The sequence below is a fragment of the Morone saxatilis genome, unplaced genomic scaffold, assembly GCF_004916995.1.
Source record: "Morone saxatilis isolate NCDOM2014 unplaced genomic scaffold, NCSU_SB_2.0 Contig5, whole genome shotgun sequence".
Taxonomy (NCBI): domain Eukaryota; kingdom Metazoa; phylum Chordata; class Actinopteri; family Moronidae; genus Morone; species Morone saxatilis.
Window position 1 is genome coordinate 4,536,423 of NW_023340095.1, and position 19,658 is coordinate 4,556,080.

The 19,658-nt window shown below is 39.7% G+C and overlaps 1 protein-coding gene across 1 annotated transcript; it reads right to left on the minus strand.

The window, feature by feature from the left end:
• Positions 1 to 668: 668 nt before the first annotated feature.
• Positions 669 to 18,360, minus strand: LOC118338852 (insulin-like growth factor-binding protein 2-B). Its single transcript, XM_035676267.1, has 4 exons — positions 17,962 to 18,360; positions 9,445 to 9,590; positions 5,711 to 5,851; positions 669 to 1,845 (listed from the first exon to the last, which is right to left on the minus strand). Exons 1-4 carry the CDS (start codon positions 18,320 to 18,322, stop codon positions 1,687 to 1,689), a joined length of 807 nt encoding a protein of 268 aa, XP_035532160.1. The 5' UTR covers positions 18,323 to 18,360; the 3' UTR covers positions 669 to 1,686.
• Positions 18,361 to 19,658: the final 1,298 nt, after the last annotated feature.

Genomic DNA, 19,658 nt, shown 5'->3' on the forward strand with positions numbered 1-19,658 from the left:
TGGCAAAATTGTTCCAGCACAGCCTGTAAAAGTGAGATAATACTGTTCAAAGTCACATTGTCATGATGGTCCCAATATCCAGCTTTGTCATTTTCATTAATAGCACCCCTATCTCCCTCTGTTAAGACTTCATGTTGGTTACCTCTCTTTAGAACATGATCTGCAGCACAAATATGTGCGTGCATGAGCAAGTGTGTTTCTCTACGTGCATTTGCGTACTTGGGTCGGTTTATTCATAGACACCTTTACCCACTTAGCATCCCATTTGTCAATGTCAGCCCCCCATCCTAATCCCTCCTCATGTCAACACTTCATTAGTAACCCCAGCAACACACACACACACACACACACATCCACGCTCATGCACACACATGCATGTCCGCAGACACAGCAGTGATAGTAATAGTGATGCCACACAGCAGTTTCCAGCATTATTACCGTAAGTGCAATTTTTCTTTAGTGACACTTATTTGGAGTTGACAAGTGTTGACAAAAAAAAAACTGCTGACAAACAACAACAGCTCTCTGCAGCCAACCAATGGGTGTGGATTCATAGAAACCCTTGGATGGTGTCAGTTTTACATTTGGAGTTAAACTTCAGACTCTTTTTCAGTGAATGTCAGAGCAAAATAGATTTTGATTAAATTTAATTAATTTACAGCTAACAATGTAGGAATCAAAGTTGGTGCATCAACAGGGAAATTTTACAGGATATAATCAATGAAAAGTATGACAGTGACAAAACTTTTAATTACCTGCTTGCAAAGTATTTACTCATGAAAACAAGGTTACACAAAAGGGTTATAGACAGTCGTACATATCTTTGATATGTCAAAGAATTTCATGGAGCACCTGTAAGTCTTTTACCTCAACTCATGAAAACTTAAGGCTTGTCTGCATAAAGTATAGGTTCAGTGGCATCCCTGCCCCGTCATTAGCATAGCACCACATTTAACATGAGTATCAATTAAACAAACAAATCAATTACTGCAGCTTTGCCAATATTTTATATATATTTGAATTGTCAACAAATTCAATAAAATGACCGAAAGCAACAGTAAAAAGCTCAAGTATTGTCAGTGTAGCCAAAGCCTGATATAACTTATTCCTCTATTACTGCACATGGTGGCGTGTTTCTTCATTACAATAAGAATCAGAACTGTAGTTCGAGTCCCACATAAACTCTCCTACTGCCACAAATCCATAAATATTTACTAGCATGCCAAATATGTATTATTCCACAGCTTAAACTAGTCCCCAACAAATGATCTATTTACTTTATTTTGAGTCCTAATTTGCTAAAAACTACAGTGCCCACTGCTGTATCAGGACATTAATTTTAAGAAAAATAATAAAACTACATATTTGTGCCTCCTTTTTAAAGATTTACATATTTATTGGAAATTACTTGAGCTCAGGTCTGAATCCAATAGACAGGGAAGTCAGAAAGCACTGAGAAGCATTGGTTTTGGGCTTTTCATGGGATTTGTTGACAACAGGAAAAATAAAATACCAAATTTATCCTTTAGTTAGTTTACATTTTAACCTTTAACCTAGCGTAAATTTAAAATAAGACAAAGCCTTCAAGTATAGAGACTTCTTTAGATGTTGTTTGAGAATCATATTAATGGAAAAATCATTTCAGATTTGGAATCTTGGGCAAACCAAACCATGTCCTAGTCCGTGCTAGTAAGACGCTGCTGCAGTGGGCATCAGTCTCTGCTCCTCCTGGAACTGGTTACAGTTGGGATCCCCTCTGACTTTAGGCGTCGCTGGAATCTGGAACCCAGTTAAGGGGTCAACGCACCAGCACTCGCCCCGCTGGCCGTGGGTGGACATGTTGCACTGGAAAGAGGGAAGAAAAACATGAACTAGACAAGTTGGAAAACACTGGAAAAAAGAGGGAGGGGTAAAGATGCACAGTGGGAAGTTGGGGGTGCGTTAATGAAGCATGGCGTATGGTGGCTTGAGATGCGTGTGTATGTGTGTGTATGTGTACTTGTGGATCTTCTGGTGGCGGGGGGCCATTGGATGAGAGTGAGGGACATGGTTTGGGTGGGACAACACTCACCCAATAACAACCCATCCTCAGGTCATGCCCCCTACTCACAACCCATCCACAGCAACACATGCGATCACACACACACAGAGAGGCATGCCAGTAGACCGGCCCCCCCGCAGAGACCCCCTCTACTCAGAAATGAGGTCGTAATTGAAGTGGACACAGTTTACGCCGCGCACGCGGGGCGGCTGCGGAGGGGACGGCGAAAAGAATGAAGAGCTGGGGGGAAAGAAAAGACTTTCTATTTTCTTCCTTCGATGAGAAAGAACAAAAAAAGTGACAGTTACAGTAATTACCCCGCGACAAGGAGGGACAACTCCAAAAGGGAGCCGAGTGTTGAGGAGGTACAGTGTTCCTCCCTGGGAACCAAGGACTCCAGTCCGAAACAATGCTGTTGTTTGTGACCAGTGATGAAAATTGGCTGAGTGGTTGAGAGCCCCGCTTTAGGAAACTGTGGCGCCTATTCAAATCTTCTTTTCTGCTCTACTATCCTCGTAAGAAAACACTGGATATGTGACCTTGTTTGTCCTCCTCTGTCTGATTTCTATGGATAAGCAGAATTCAAATTCAAGCCCCCAGTCGGAAGCACAGTTCGTTCCTCCGCTTAACAAAAGTCTTCCCATGAAGTACGCCAAACAGTTTTATTGCCTTGTAACCTTGAGCTCAGAAGCTGTTGCCTCATTCATGGTGACAACATCTCCACGCATATTTGTGTGTGTGTGCATGCATGTGTGTGTGTGTGTTAGAGCAGAGAGTGTTAAGGAAGAGGAGGGTGTGTGAGTTTAGAAAAAAGGGTGAGGGGGGTAGTTGTGTGGAGAGTGGTGGCAGGTGGGAGTGAGGGAGTGTGTGTGTGTGTGTGTGTGTGTAAGTGAGAGTATGAAAGAGAACGGGGAACTAAACAAAATGATACAGTATATATGAGCAACACGTTCAACACGTGAGCATCACTCCCAGCTCGTCACATGCAGCAGCTTGGCTGGCTCTATGTTACCCTCTAGCATGTGTATGTGCAGAGCTCCACAGTTAGTTAAATATGGTGCAACGTCTAGACTTTCAAAATAAAGCTGAGATGTGCAGGTGAGGTATCTTTTGGTTTCATACAGGACACAAACAGCGGTCTCCTGGGTGAAAGTCGAAGTCAGTCGATCCATTCACTCCAACCTCCTCCATACACAGACTTTCTCGCTCTTTATACTAGGCTACATCACAGTTTGAAGGAAGGGTCACTCACTTAGCGGCACTATTTGAAGCGTTGGGAGTGAGAACGTGTTTGTTAGGGATGTGTATCTCCATCACTGAGGCCGATACGCATCTCGATGCATTGCCAATACATTAGAGATACATATGAAGCAACTGCCAATACAATACAAACAATTCACCCCTGTTGTGGTTCTTCAATTCGACATGACTTGATTCAACACAATGTGATTTAGCGATGTGATGGAAAATAATATGATGCTATGCAATTCAATATGGTGCAGATAGTTTGATTTTATTAATTTGATTCTCCTTAAGCAGCTTGAGAAACAGTTTAAAGAGGAGGAATCAATCTAAATATAACCTTTTATGAATGTAACGATGCATCCGATGAGTCCATCCAACATTGTATTTTAATCCCGGTGCACCAATGAAAATTGGTGAATCTGACCATCCCTAGTGTGTATGTGTGGGAAAAGAAGCAATTTTTAAAGGTTCAGTGTGTAGGATTTAATGGCATCTAGCGGTGCGGTTGCTGATCACAACTCTGTCACTTCACCCTCCCCCTCCAAACGTGATGCAGAAACTACAGTGGCTGCAAAACGTGCAATATTCCCTATATAGAGCCAGTGTTTAGTTTGTCCCTACTGTAGAAACATGGCAGTTCAACATGGAAGACTACATGAAAGGCGACCCGCAGAGTCTGTAGATCATCCTACGCTAAAAAAATCATAACAACTCCTATATTCAGGTGGTTAAACACTAATGAAAACATACCTATGGATATTATATTATATGTCACAACCCTTACCAAAACCTTAATGAGTGATGTTACAGCAGGTGTTTTGCCTTGTGACATTCTTTAAAGGTTGCCACCCATAGATTGCAGCCATTTCCTGTCATGCATTCCAGTGTAAACTGAATGTTTAAAATCTGCTAAATTAGTTCAGTGAAAAGTTATTATGAAATGACCATCATCTTAGAATGAATAATGGAATTTGAATGAATGAGAAGGAGCATGAGCCCCAAGAAGAAACAACAGCAACATTTTGACCCAAGTGGGCATGGCTGATTAACCAGCTAAAAGTCACTCGGAAAAAGGTGAGCTCCTGGGCCCCCTGTTAGTCCCTGTTCTTCCCTTAAAATTCAATTCAATTCAATTCAATTCAATTCAATTCAATTTTATTTGTATAGCGCCAATCTAATAGAGTTATCTCAGACACGTTTTCAAGTAGAGCAGGTTCTAGACGAAACCCTTTTAACATTTACAGGAGACCAACGAGTAGCACCATGAGCAGCACTGCGACGGGCAAGGAAAACTGCCTTTTAACAGGGCAGAACCCTAGGCAACCCTTCGGTCTAGTGGGTTCATTCTACTTGACCAGCTGTGGGGGGAAGAGACCGGACAGGGAGAAGACGGAGAGAAACAGGAGAAGACAGGACAGATGTACAGCAACAACAGTAGCAGCACTACATTAATAGTAATGATCGATGACGATCATTGAAAAAGAGCGCGAGATGACGATGACAACAGTAACGATGGGGGACAGCGAGCAGCGACAACAGTAACTGTAGCAATAATAATACTTAATAATAACTAATAATAAAACACAGGGAAACCTGCTCAAGACAAGGGCCTCAAGATGTGGTAATAAAGCATTACCTTCCGGCCTTGGAGTTCTGGGGCCCCAGGAAATTTGCCCACTGCACAGTTTTCATTTGACAAATGGCTAAAGACAAGGTACGTACACACAAAATTGATGACATCATATGGGCTATGCCAATCCTGTAGCTGCTGCTCATTGTAAGTGCACTGGTACTGAGAAGGTAGAAGGGTTATATGATGTGAGGAGTGTGCAAACCAGCTTCTTCAGTATGAATCTGTTCTCAATATGGGTTTGGACATTAAGTCATTTTGTCATCATCTTGTAACTCATTTTCCTACGAGACATATATTGTCTTTACTAGATTTTGGATGTTTTTATGTGAAATATTTTCCAGTCTCACTTGGCTGCACTGGTTACATTCTCTCCATTTTGGGGATATTTTTCCGCCCCTTTTGCCTTCCAGTCAATGTGATCTATCGCTTCTTGTAGAGCCCTCTGTCAAAAGATTTTACCTATTTACACTGTTTTTATTGAAGACATCTACAACAATGATACAACAATGAATCTTCAGTTTCTAACTGCAAGTGTTTACCAAATGTGTTGGCCATGGCAGGATGTCATTCATTTTGTGCCCTATATACACCTTTCCTTTTTTTATGTTTGCCATGTTTTTCGATTATGAGGTTGCCATGTACATAAAGTTATTAAAGTTTGGAAGCTTCTAATGAGAGGATACTACCAAAGTAAGTAAGTAACTTTGAATTCAGCTGCAATGTTTTCAATAAACAGTGTGTGCTCAGGTAAAATGGTGGGATGGGAGACCAGTGATCTGTCCATGGCTCACCTGTTTGAGGTTGTACAGTCCATGTCTGTCACAGTTTGGAAATTTGAGCCCGTACAGGTTCTCCAGCGGGCCTCTGTTATCCTCAGAGGTCATTTTGGAGATCTCCTCTAAGACCTTGTCCAGCTCCTGCTGACAGGCGCTCTGAAAGGACGAGGAAGGAGAAAGTTATTAATACCACTACTAATAATGACAATACTAACTATTTATCACTTATTGAAGTAGACATATAAATACATTTAGAGAGAAAAAAGTTATTTAAATAAAATTACCAGAAGACAAGAAATAAAGTAAGGATAAGTTTGACTTAAGTTTAAGGCCAAGGAATGTGCTCTGTCCAAGAAAAAGAATGGAGAAATAAAATACTTCTTTGTGTCTTGTAAAAATGTCATAAATATACACATTTATAGCTAACACTTTTATGAGGTACAGTAAGGCAAGCAGAAAGTTCAGCCAATATTATTGATGTGAGTCTGGTGGAGTGGAACATGAGTGGCTAGACTGCTTAACTCAGCAGGTGGCCATGGCCACGACCACACACACACACATACACACAATACAAACCTGTGCAGCCACATACTCATACACCTACATACATACTGCGCACACTGTTCCCGTTGTATGGATCTGGACACACACTTTTACCATGTATCCACGTATACATGCACACACGTACACAAACACTTTATTGTAACACGCACAAACACACACATTGAGTGTATCAGGCTGCCAGTGGGATCAAAGGGGTCCAGTCTTATGATTAGTTGGCTGAGGATGAGAGAGAAGGGCAGGAGGAGGCGCAGTCTGCCACAAACCTTATCAGACTTTTGAACATATGGATGAAAAGTACTCTTTCTTTTTCTCTCCCTTTTACACTTGCTCTTACAGTGTTTGACTCCTTCCCTTTCTCATAATGTAGACACACATAAAACCTCAGGACATGCAACCTCCAGTTTTACTGCTGCCTTTCTGCTCATATATATATATATATAAATAACATATAAAGGACAGGTTCAGGCCATTTCATGTCATCCAATACTCACATTCCATATGTACGTTTAAAGGTTGCTGCAATTACTGCCTCTTTCTATACTGGCCTTGAAGAGCTCCCTTCATTATGCGACTACACCGCGAGAAATAGGGAACAAAGTCCACAGTCCTTGTTCCAAACGAAAAGGTTCAGCTAAAGCTGATATAAGGCGTCAGCAGTCTGAGTTAGCCAAATCAAGTAGAAATCTTTTAAAGTTACAATCCTTTTTTAAGATTTTTTTCCTTTGCTAAGCGGTGGTAGCATAGGCCTTATTTTAGCTTTGTTTGAACAGCATGGGACTGTGGATTTGGTTCCCAGTTTCTTAAGATGCAACCAGACCAGTTTTTATTTATTTCTATTTCGAAGAACTGGGTGAGACATTTTGTTTTTTTAATTGACTACGCCTTTTTCACTTCACACAGAGTATAATCGGATTAAATTTTGGCACAGAAAAACATGAGCCTCTCCAGTGAACACCCAGTTTGAGACAAGGGGGGGGGGGTTGAATGACCTTGTGTGGTAGATGAAATCTCATGCAAGAATCCGTATTGCCAGGCGTCAAACTATATATGCACTTGTGTCCGAAACACTAATACCGATCAGCATCCCATGAGGAACTACTGGCAGTTACGGCATGAGCTGTGGCCGTGGTATCTAGAGGTGTGAACAACAACAATAGCTGGCTTCTAAAGACGTTTTTCTTGATAGCAAAGATTTTTTTAGCTCTTCTCCCAAGTGGTGTTTGTGAGAGTTAAACTATGTTCTATGGTTCATTGCAATTCAACAGTTTCCAACAGCAACTTCCCAGCTGGTTCTGCATAGCAAATCATCTGGCGCAGTCAGGTTAGTATTTGACCTCTCATTTAACAATACAACTTGTGTACATTCTCATTTTATAAGTGCATGGCGAAATAATACAAGCAGCAGAGATGGAGGAATGCTGTTTGGCTGTAGCGAGTGCAAGGGCAGTGACAGAGATTAACAGACTGCTGTTGTTAGCCCAATCCATACTATCTCCCACAGTTTATGTTTAAACGCTGTACCATGTGAGCAAATTTTATCTGGCGAAATCCAGTCTGACGGCTCCTTCAGTGTGTACTCAGGTGAACAAAAAGCTGTTAGGACAAGCTAACAGCTACATGCGTTCCACAAAGTTTTGAGTTATACAGCTTATCAAACGTTTTATAGTCTTGTAATTAAACAATATGACTGACCTTGCACTCACTGCTGTCACTCACATGCCCTCATTATTCTCTGCTGCTGGTATGTATATGGTATTATTTTGACATGCATAAACAAGGATATAGAAAATATGTCCTGTATTTGAAGTCAAGTGACCTTATTACCATGAAAATATTTTGTCTCCACAATTTGCTTTACATGAACAAAGTTGACAATCAAATGTCTTGGTTAAGCTGGATTGTTATGTATAGATTTTTTAATTGATCAAGTTGAATATCAAAAAAGGTTTGAAGAGGTTAAAGGTATAGAGAAAGAAAATTAAGGTAACATAATGACTGGAATTTCAAGGTCTTTGTGTGAAAACAATAAAATTAATGTGATGCAAAAGAGACTTTCAATTATCTAAAACAAAAGGTAACAAATCTGACACAACCCCAGCTCAACTCCTATACATACTCCTAACATACATGTGCATACAGCACATGTATGTTAACTATCACAGCATTTAAACAGCATTTTACAATATAAATTCATTATTACCACATTGTCTGATCAGCCTTGTTGCATGTTGTTTTCTTTTATTGAACAATTACTGCAATATTCTCACATTCTTGGACAACAATTATAAGTATTAGCAAATTACACAATTAACAGTTCTATGAAAGCACATACATGTGTCCTTTTTCAGTCATGATGTGGGAACTAAAATCAGCTCACACAGTCACATTACAGGGACTCATCTCCTAAATGGGGACATAAATCTGGTTGAAACTTGTTAAAGTGAGGGTTAAATTAGGGTAAGACTTGGGATTAGACCTGTGGTAGTTATGAGGGCAGGTCCCTAGGGAATAAATGTAAGTCCATGTGATGTCAGTTTGTGTGTGTGTGTGTGTGTGTGTGTGTGTGTGTGTCTATGCACGTGCATAATTAGAGTGAAAGAGTGCCCAGAGGAGGGCACTACTGTACCACTGCACACAGCAGCTTGTTGACCTTTTGCCACTGTCTACTTTTGATAATCTGTAAGACTACACACAAAATGTAAACTGAGATGCTGCAGCGGGGAAAAAAATTATTTTTTAAAAACATTTTTAGCAAGCAAATTGGGCCCTACATTCATCCATAATTTTAAGATCTTGTTTAGTATGCGCTAATGGGCCCATAAGGGAGGTTTAAAATTCAAACTATCTACTATAGTCAACTACTTCAGACTTTAAATGTGTCAGTTATGTGTCAGTTATGGATCCATACAAACAAAGCCTGGTGTTGAAATTATATGTATTTTTACAATAAGGACACGCCACTTGTTTTATTTCCGATCCAGTGGATTAATCTTGTTGTGTGAGGCACTTTTCCAATAAATCTACTGACTTGCACCTTCGTTTTTTGCCTTTGACATGATTTTAAACAGACCACATGATAGTAAAAATAACTTTTAATCAAATAAGGGGTATTTTGAACGTTTTACAACATAAAAAAAGAAAACTTTTAAAGGTAATTCAAAAATGGTTGAAGGTTTAGTTCTGACCTGAAGTACTTCCTGGGTTCGAGGGTCCTCTAGTTGATTCAACTTCATCTTGGTTTTGCGCTCATTCTGGCATTGTATTATGGCGTACTCATGCCAAGACCAAGGAGCAGGTCGTTTGGTGAGTGGATTCTCAGTTCCATGCACCTCTACAACCAAACAAGGACAAAAACATACTTAGACATTCACTTACAGATACATCCGTCTAGAAGCAGTCATTGCCTGGTCCGTGACAGGCATTTGCTTTTCTGAATGGAATGAATGGATATATCCGGTTGGCAGCTGGCTTGGGGTGGCAACTGTGAGTGGATGGTACTAATTTGCAGCATCTGTACATAAAATCTGAATATCAAGTCTTTTTGAAAACAGACCTAATGTTTGTGTCCAAAGAAAGCTATTAAAAGCTATTTCAACCTTTTAGTAAAAATGTCTGTTTTTCATCACAGTTTAACATTCAATACTTCAGAGGTTCTCAGAAATACTTCTACTGATCTGTGTCCTGTCTCTTATGTGTGTAGTAGACAGATGTTACACACACACACACACACACACACACACACACACACACACAGAACTGCCTCACCACCTCTGCTGCTTTCTAAAATACTCACAGACATTCATCTACATTTATCTTTTCTTTAATTACAAGCGGCTATTAAAAGCCAAACAACAGAGCCTTTTACAAGTCATCTTAATCCTGGAATTAGAAGACAAAGTCATTCTGTGTCCGCAAGGCATCCTGTGTCCCTCATACCTCATGTCCTTTATTCTATGCTGGACAGTCAGGCGTTGCAATGGCTGTAATTACTATGGCGACAGTGTGAGCATTCCCGCTAAGATCCTTTCTGTGAAACAGCAAAGCGCTATACATCCAGCCCATTGAGGTTTATAATACTCTGGCTTATGACAGACTGCAGTTTTGCACATGCAGGTCTCCTCTGAGCAGTGGGGTCACTCTGAGTGTGTTTCCTGCTGCTTGTTATACCAAAGTATGTTCATCATTTGTTGGAGACAAGACAAAACACAAACAACAAGCTAACAAGATAATTCAGAACAGACACAGACAAAGAGTGATGGCAAATTAATACAGTCCTAAAAATCAGTCCTACTCTGTGCCATGAATGACTGAATATGACTGTAAAACACAAATACATGGAGGGGGTTAAAACTGTATAGACATTCATCATCATAGTCATCACAGACATAATGATCCGAGATTGTCTGACACATTTCAACAGGAAAACTGAGACGAAAGTGGTGACTGAATTAAAGAGCTGAGCTTGACTGCTAGTCATTGGTGGTGAGTCCTGACTCGTGAGGAAGCACTTCTGATGAAGCCTTTTCGTGCTGAGTAAGGATTTTTTTGGGTACCTAACTGCCAGAGGCTCTGTGTGTGTGTGTGTTTGTGTGAGAGTGTGTCTGTGTGTGTCTGTAATTAGCGCTGTAAAAACAGGAGCAAAAGCAGAGGTAGTAAATCACGCTTGAGAGGGAAATGCCTCCCTCCGAGTGAATGTTAAAGTGAATGCTCTGACACATGCTATGACACTGTCTGAAATGTTTCTGTGCGTGTTCATGTGTGTCTGTGTATGAAGTAAGTGTGGCTTTTACATTGCAACAAACATTTGTCTTATAAGTCAAGTAGCAACTGTGAAAATAAAATGAGCACATTTGTAGAAATTACTCTTTTGAGCAACACAGATTTGTGTTACCAAAGATAAATGTTATTTATTTTCACATATTGCATGTTGGGTTGAAAGGGAACACAAATGTTTGCTGTCCCATCTTGTATAAGACACATCCTTTCACTTGGAAATGTAAAATTGTCTTAAAAGACTGGCAGATTTTCTCTTCAGTTCAGTCAGCCAACTCACGTTTGATAATATTTATTAAAGCAGTATAGCATATATATGATTTTTGCGTCTAGCTTGACACTAAGTACACTCCCCGCAAGATATGTTACATAGGATATATGGGAAGTCATACGCAAATACCATATACCCCAGTCTGAGCATACAGGTGGATGCTGGGTGGATGGGGGTGGTGTTTACAGAGCAGCATGCAGCAATAGCTTACAGGAGCAGCGGCAGCAGGCAATACGGATACAGGGCAACAGCGGCATTGATTAGGAGCAGAGGGGAGAGCTGGGAAATTGTGCAGTTTAAATAGACCGCCAAGATTTGGAAGGGGAGCGCTTTGGTTAGTGTTATGGAGTGATGGCATGTACATGTGTGTATATCCACGCTTCTTGAGTTGACTTGCCTGAACTAGCTCACAGGCTTCGCTCCATTTGTTTTAACAAAATACAATTTTAATATTCTATTAAAAAGACACTAAAATACACTTTTAAAATCAAGCAGCACAGGACCCTTCACAGTTGGTGCTTTCAGAAGGCACCAACTTTTTGGCATTTAGATTATTTAATTATTTTTAACTGGTTTTATATCCAGTGACCAGATCCAGCAATTGCAAGCTAAGGCAACCTCAAGCTAAAAAAAACTCTGAACCTGAGGTTGTTGCACCATAGATTTAAAACAAGTAATGTTTTACCCTGAAAAAAAATCTGTGAAACGGTGAAACTATATTATGAAATTTCTAGGTGATCTATCATAGTGTCAACTGCATGATGACCATCATACATCACTTGTTTTGTAGGTATTTCTCCAATACTACAATACCTAATGGAGAAATGGAAATTCTGACCTTATGATGCCACCAGATCAGTTCAGGGGATCACCCCTGGGGCACTAGAATATTTCTACTAATGTCATGGCAATCCATCCAAATGCATTTCACCAAAAAACTAAAATGTCCTTATGTTGGCGCCAGAGGAAAAGGCTTCATCCTCTTGTGACCAGAGGCACAGCTGTGACTTGTCCTAAAAGTGTCTCTCCGCTCTGCTCCCCGGAGAATATGCGGCTAGTCAATTTTTGACGGAAATGCCCTTGTTGGGATTTGAAGACGGGTGGACGACGGGGCCAGATGCAATGTCATAAAGCCATGTCAGGTGGAACTTCGGCATTAACCTGGACCAAAAAGCTGGAATGAGCCTAAATTCAAGTAGACCGAAGATTATAACATACCTTTCCTTTGTTTTCTGACTCTGGCCACACAGGGAAAGGTCTTTGATAGATCTGATAATCCAATTACAAAGGCAACACAGACAAACAGTAAAAACTGTGTGGCCAAAAACAAAACCTTCAATAAGTCAAATTATATTCTTTACAGTATGTGAGCGATGGCCAAAAGTCAGAAGTTCCAAACTCCAGCTGAGCACACAAGCTCAGAGTTTTGGTCCAAGTTGTCTTAAGATATTCATAAACAGTGGAAGAATCCCTCACATGTAGTGTCTGCAGAACACATTAAACATGTTCAAGAGAGAACTTGTCGTTTTTCATTTAAGTCTGTTGCTCTAAAAACAAATGGTGAAGAGAACATGGTGAAAAGGGATATGGTTTTCCTTTCCCCGGTAGTTGGTACACTGCATTGACACTTTCAAAAGGCAGCACTCAATGGAGCAGCAATGTTAAAAAGGTAACTGAAGTGCAATTAAAGACATGTAAAGGCCTAAAAACCCCAACTTATTTTTGTAGTTGTGTTTAAGACCTTCTTTTCTATACACTTACTGTATAGGAACTCATGACAGCATGTTCCAGGGAGAAAAAGAAAACAACACGTCTTTAGCCAACAGCTGTCATCTAAATACTGTGTTGTTGATTCTGTATTCAGTGCCATAGAAACTACCTGTCTCGAGCTGTTGGGAGTGTTGGCTTTAGGTATTGCCTTTGAGCAATGCTTTCACAATTCTCTCATAGCACAGAATGAGTAATGTCTTTCCAGGGTTGCTTAGAATTAATGTATTTGCCCTGTTATCGTACACAGTGATGCTGTTTCTCAAAAACTTCACTGTGCCTCCACTGCCAAGAAAGTGGCCTTACAGTACTTCAAACCATTGTCAGTGTAAATGGTTCCTCTCAAGGCTCGGCCACTTCAAACACTTTACAGCTGGAAAACAGACAAAAAGAAATTGAATAATGAAGAAGGCTTTGCGTAGCCAGAGGTCCCCTTCAAACCTTTTACGGTTAGCTAGTTCTTTCAACTCTTGATGTTGCTATGCTTCTATGTGGCCATGTGTGTCATCCTAACCAAAAGACGTTGCCTTTGTAGTTTAAAGGAAAAGTCGTGGCCAATTGGCGCTGCTACAGTGTTTGTCAGACTTAACAGACAATAAGTGCAGTCTAAGGTCGAGGTGATTTTCTCTTATAAAATGTATTCTGTACCATAAACATATGTGCTCATAGTATAGATTGACATACAATTCCAAATGGCTGTCCGGTATTGTGGTGCAGAGAAACAATGACTATATATCTTTTATGTTTGCGTGTTGCTTATGTTTTTCTGTTTTGTATTTTGGCGCATGTGGTTTATGCAATTTTTCTTTTTGGACAAATCACTACTAATAAGGATAACTTTTTTATCTTAAAGGACCAGTGTGTAGGATTTAGTGGCATTCAGCGGTGTAGTTACAGATTGCCCTCACTTCAACCCCCCCTCTCCAAGCACGAAAGACAAACTAGTGTGGCTGTGAAACATGTGAAAAACATAAACTGACCTATCAAGAGCCAGTGTTTGGTTTGTTCATTCTGGGCTACTGTAGAAACATTGCAGTTCAACACAGCAGACTCCACAGAAGGCGTCTGTAAATACAAAACTCTCATTCTAACTTAACAAAAACACACCAATTCCTATTTTCAGGTGATTGTGCACACTAATGTAAACATAGCAATTGATATTATCTTCCATTTCTGCCAGTAGATTGTGCTAAATGTTACAAACTAGACTTTAATCTGAAAAGTAACTAGTAATCACTCTGAATCAAGATTTGTACTTAAGTAAGCCTGTTGTCATAGTAGGTTCTGGATCATTAATGTAATAATATCATGCAACATGAACTGTTTTAAGATTTACACCTCAGGGGGAGTTTTCTCAGAATTGCAGGCACCAACATGCAGCTCCCACCCAAAGTGATCTCTTATGGCTTCACCTTTTCCTGTAGATGTGTGCAGCACACATACTGTGTGCACACATCGACATGGAGTAATTAGAGACCTGAGAGTGTGAGTGAAGAAGAAGTAGCATGTCTCAGCAGAAGATCACCTGCAGGGCAACAAGGGCAGCCTTCGACCACCAACAACAACAAAAAAAGGAGAGATAAAGAGACAGAGATGCACAAATAAAAGTGCAAAAAGGGATCATACAGGGCAGTTATTATTGGACAGTAGGGTTTGTCAAAGGAGGATTGGTGGTCTCAATGACATTTGCAAAAGTCTTTCTTCTCACAAATCTGTACATGGCAACTACAGTGTGGCTAAGGTTAGGTGGTTATGGCAAATAAACTATGGTTAATGTATAGTTAAAAGCACTTAGGATTAATGCTAAGGAAATATTGTGGTTACATAACTGGTACTGAATATAGGTACTGGATTTAAATTTAAGTTCATATTAGACCAATATGTAGAAAGACACATTTGGCTTTGGATTGTGCACTCACACTGTGCAAATTTGAACTTGTCAAAGTTACTGTAGAACAGCTCCCATTCCTTGATTCCATGGTAACAGTACATGATCAACATAATAAGATGGTATTTTCAATTTAATTCTGGCTCCTAAATTGTATGTATTTCATACATACATTATCCCCCAGTGCCTTCACACTTTCCCATGTCACAGTAAAAACACAGATGAATAAATAAATCAGCAAAGGCTGAATTACATTTAGCTGGGTCGTTATCACACTACCATGACTTTTTGGGACACAACAACAATGGCATTATGTTATTAATGTACTTTTCCTACTTTGACAAGTCAGAATATCTGTGGTGAAAAAGGCTTATTATTGACCTGGAGCTTTTATTAGCAAACCATAGATTTAAAAAATCGGTGTTGCTGTTTTCTGTCAACTTTGCAATTGGAGATTTGCAAAAGTCCTGTTGCTGTAGTAGGAGGAGCAAAGGTGGTAAATGTATAAAAGAGGGAGTCAAAACTGTAAGGGGGTGAGTGTGCTAATACCAGACAAAGCTGGAGCGCTTTATTTGAACTCTGGACTGTTTACTCAGGCCGTCATCTGTGTACTTCAGTTTAGTACAGACAGGTGAGAATAATGCCATCTGAACTCAGGATCAAATCAAATAACCACAACGAAATGCCTAAAAATGCAAGTCTCTTTTCCTTTTCAAGTGAACAGCAGTCTGGTTATTTGGAAGTGAGAATGTAATCTCAACCAACTACAGGAAACAACCCCAAAATGTGCATTTTAATGGGTACAAAGGAGACAGATGTTGACATCTGATAGCCAGCAGTTGCTCATGCTAAAAAAGCCAAGAATAACACAGTGAACTGAGGGCAAACCACAGTCTGATCGGATGCTCATTTTCAGCTTTTCCTTCATGTGTTCTAACTGGTTGAACACCAAAGACGGTAAATCACATAAGGGAGCGCAGACAAGTCCATCACGCTTAGCTAAAGTTACAGGGTCTGGAATTGGGTTTGTTTTTACTACCCTCTCCCAACAAAACCTTGAAAAGTCTTAAAAACAAATGAAGATTCCTACAGAAAAAAACCTGTCTCTGTTGAATCTTTTATTGTCTGAAAATATTTCGGTCCATGAAGAGTTCACCTAAGATGCATATTTATACAAAGAGCTTGATTAAGAAATTGGGTTGCACCTGTTACCATGGAGATCTGCAACTTTCCCAACACCGAAGGGCGTCTGTGGTGTTCATCATTCATATGCGTGTACATTTTTTATACTTTTAAATGTGTTTTAAAATCACTTCCCTCAACTACCATAAACAACAGCCTGCATCAAAATAAGACACTCCCAATAGGATAACTTTGAGGGTCTGTGGGTTACAGACATGTTACGGGTTCATCGGAGGGATACTGCTTGTTTGTGCTCACAGATGTTGGCCTCTCACTGCCTGCCAAACACTGAGCATATGTCAAAATTCATTTTCAGGAATCAATAGTGACCCTTTGTCCCTAATAACTGTAACGTGGGAGAGAAAAAGCTTGACATTTCTTTGTCCCCGCAGGACTTCTGGGTTATTTATTTTGGGTAGTTATTGTGACCAAATACGTTTGATGTAGATGTGGTTTTTCTGACATAAAAAGAGTCCTGCAGTGAAAATATTGTTTTGACTCCATGAAACTTCTTCACTTGAAGCTAATTGTTTTAATATCATGCCCAGGTATGATGACAGTTCAAAACTAGCTGGCACATTTTCATAATATTAATTGATATATGACACTCCCTTAAAAATACTGGGTGGGTTTGTATTAAATTACAGTATCCAAGTACTTTGCAGAGGACCAGTTTTCCAATTTACAAAAACTACTGACTCTACACATATACAGTAGTGCTCTGCCACTTTAAGCAGTGGCTGCACTGTTAAAGACTAACACTATCATTACCATAAATCAACGCCTCTGATAAAGTAACATTTACCAGAAACAAAGGCTAAATTTTCTGAGAATGCATCTATTGCTTCCACTCACAAAGAAAGTTACAGGATGTTCTATAGTTAGTTTTCGGAGTAGTCTTTTGATGTTCATCTTTTCATCAGAGTTGCAGACTTACTAGCTTATTGAAAGCAGTAACAGTGTCTGTCATGCAGTCAAAAAAAAATTTTTAGTCTTACAGAAACTGCTAGTCATTATCTACTTTTGTGTGATTTTTATCTCTGTGCTACATCTTAAATGTTTAGTTTATTGTCTGTATGTAATTTCCCATTAAGACAAAGGATCCTTTGAAAAACCACAATGATGTATTATGACCATATGAGTAGATATTTGGCAGTTAGTCAATTTGGATGGGAAACGGAAAATTTACAACTGTTACTGTTAGTCAAGTAACACTGGAAAGGGTGAAAGCAATAGTTAAAGCACTGCATCCCCCCATCGTATATCAAGTTACTTTTAAGTAACTAAAACCGGATTAATGTAGCTAACCACCTTTGAGAGTGAGTCAAAGAGCCCTTGGGTTGCCTGCATCCAACTTTTAATATGGACTACAACCATTCATTTGGAGTCCTATTTCTGGCCTCCTGATGGTGGATGTAAGATTAATTCCAACAAACAGATACATATAGCTCTGTTTTGGTCTCCACCAACTCCTATGGGAAAAATCTAGCTCTTAAGTTGCTAATTGTCACTATCTTAACTAATTACTGGCTAGTTGCTAACTTGTAGTTATTGTCAGTTAACATATAGTGGGTGTATTTTTGCTTATCTTTTGCTAAAAACAGTTGCCTGAAAACAATGTTAATGAAAGCAGTGAGACTGAACCAAAACAGTAAATTTGTGGGCAGTGAGTAGAGTTGACAGGAGCTATAAAATCAGGTGAAAATGATCACTGAGTGACTTCTTATATGTTACACGCCATCAGCCATTTAAGCCATTGTTAATATAAAATGTTGTTGAGCAGCTTTCACCTTTTCAGTACTTTTTCTAAAAAGAACTTACCATTTGTAGCCTCTTGGTCCAGAGTTGTTGTGACATCCATCTCCACTTTTTGTCCACATCGTCCTAAACCCTGGATGAGCTGTTGCAAAGGTAATTCAGCCTCCGTGCTTGGGTAGCACCGTAGGCCGCTGGAGCACCTTGGCGTGTAGACCCCACAAAGCTCCCCCTCTTGCCTGGCACACACTGGACAGCAGCCGCAACCCGGCTCCCTCACTATTTCTGGACATTCTGCTGTGACTTTGGGACACGCAACTAGATGCTCTGCAGTGCAACTTGGACATCGGAAAACCAAATCTCCAAGTAAGATTCGAGGTAAAGCAAGGTATGCAAACAGCAACCCGTAAGTAAAATATATGATCATTCTTAAGCTTTCTAGATTTATTAGTGACTACTGAAAGGCAAACGACCCTTGGACGATAACAGGATGAACCTCAGGATCCTGAAAGTCAACTGCGTGTGGGTAAACACTGTAATGCCACTGACAGGGTCCTATCTACTCTCATATTACTCTCGACTGTGTATCAAAAGAGCCCATTACTCTTACCATCAGAGTATGTGTCTGGGAATAACTGATTTAATTTGGTTTATTTGTGCAGGTACAGATCAATGCAGGTTTTTAAAGTTATGCAGTTAAATCCAAAACAGCCCAGACAGGGATTTATATCTTTTTATTTTCCTATTTGTGCACAATTAAAGTTGTTAGACCATGTATGCTTCACATTCCTATATTCTTTTTAAATGTGCGATTAACAAAAAAAGAAAGAAGGTGGACATTTTTTTTTTGTTAAGTTCATCGTAGTGCCACGCTAAAATGACAAACATAAATATGACTCAGCACCATGCACACTCCCTAATAAAAGAAAGTTCAACTCAAAACAAACCATAGAAAACCAGATCTTTCTGGGGAATATTAAAGCTAGTGCTGAGTGTCTGTGATGTGGCCCCTTCATTTGTTGCATGTCAACTGGCACTCAGTGAAAGGTGAGGCCAGGGGGCCAAAATTACTTTCCATTAATATGTAGCCCAATTATTTTGCCTAGTGCTGGTATTCAACGTAATGTGCTGTGTAATCATCTGCATCTGGAAAACTCAACTGATTGTAGCCTGGCTGTCCCTCAGCTTTAAACATGTGACTGTTGACTTTGTACCCTATGGAGATGGGGCAGGATTGACAGAGGGCTGACCTAATTCTGGTCTTTATTTCCTTCATGTTATTTTTTCAGTCCACTTTGGTGTTCTTTGACTTTATCATTGATTCAACAATACAATACAAAATGTCTGAATGTATGTCACTGTGGGCTGCTAGCCACTAGCAGTAGGTCACTATATGATAGGCAAGAAGCTGCAATCATCTATAATATTTATTAACCACATAAAACGTATTTCAGTATTTGACATATTTATTTAAAATATACATCTATGCCACTTTCTCTAAATGTGTCAACAATAAAGAAACGATACCACACATAGTATAATATACTGCCAAATGTGGTGGTTTTGTTGTCATCTGTAGTGAATTTTATAGATGACTGCATCTTGTTTATATATGTATACATATAGCAGTGGAGATGACCTGGTGCATCCCCAAAGTTCCCTTTACAGGGACACAACCTCAAGGAGCACTTCATTATATCTTATGATGTCCTCCTCAATCAGCCAGAAGAAATGTATGTCCAGTTTTCTTTCTGTTAGGTGGC

Excerpts from the sequence above, each read along its gene's own strand:
- LOC118338852 (XM_035676267.1), bottom strand. The coding sequence starts at position 18,322 with ATGATCATATATTTTACTTACGGGTTGCTGTTTGCATACCTTGCTTTA. Across the intron at positions 9,591-17,961 it reads GGACCAAGAGGCTACAAATG|AGGTGCATGGAACTGAGAAT; the intron begins GTAAGTTCTTTT and ends GTTTGGTTGTAG. Across the intron at positions 5,852-9,444 it reads GAACCCAGGAAGTACTTCAG|AGCGCCTGTCAGCAGGAGCT; the intron begins GTCAGAACTAAA and ends TCGTCCTTTCAG.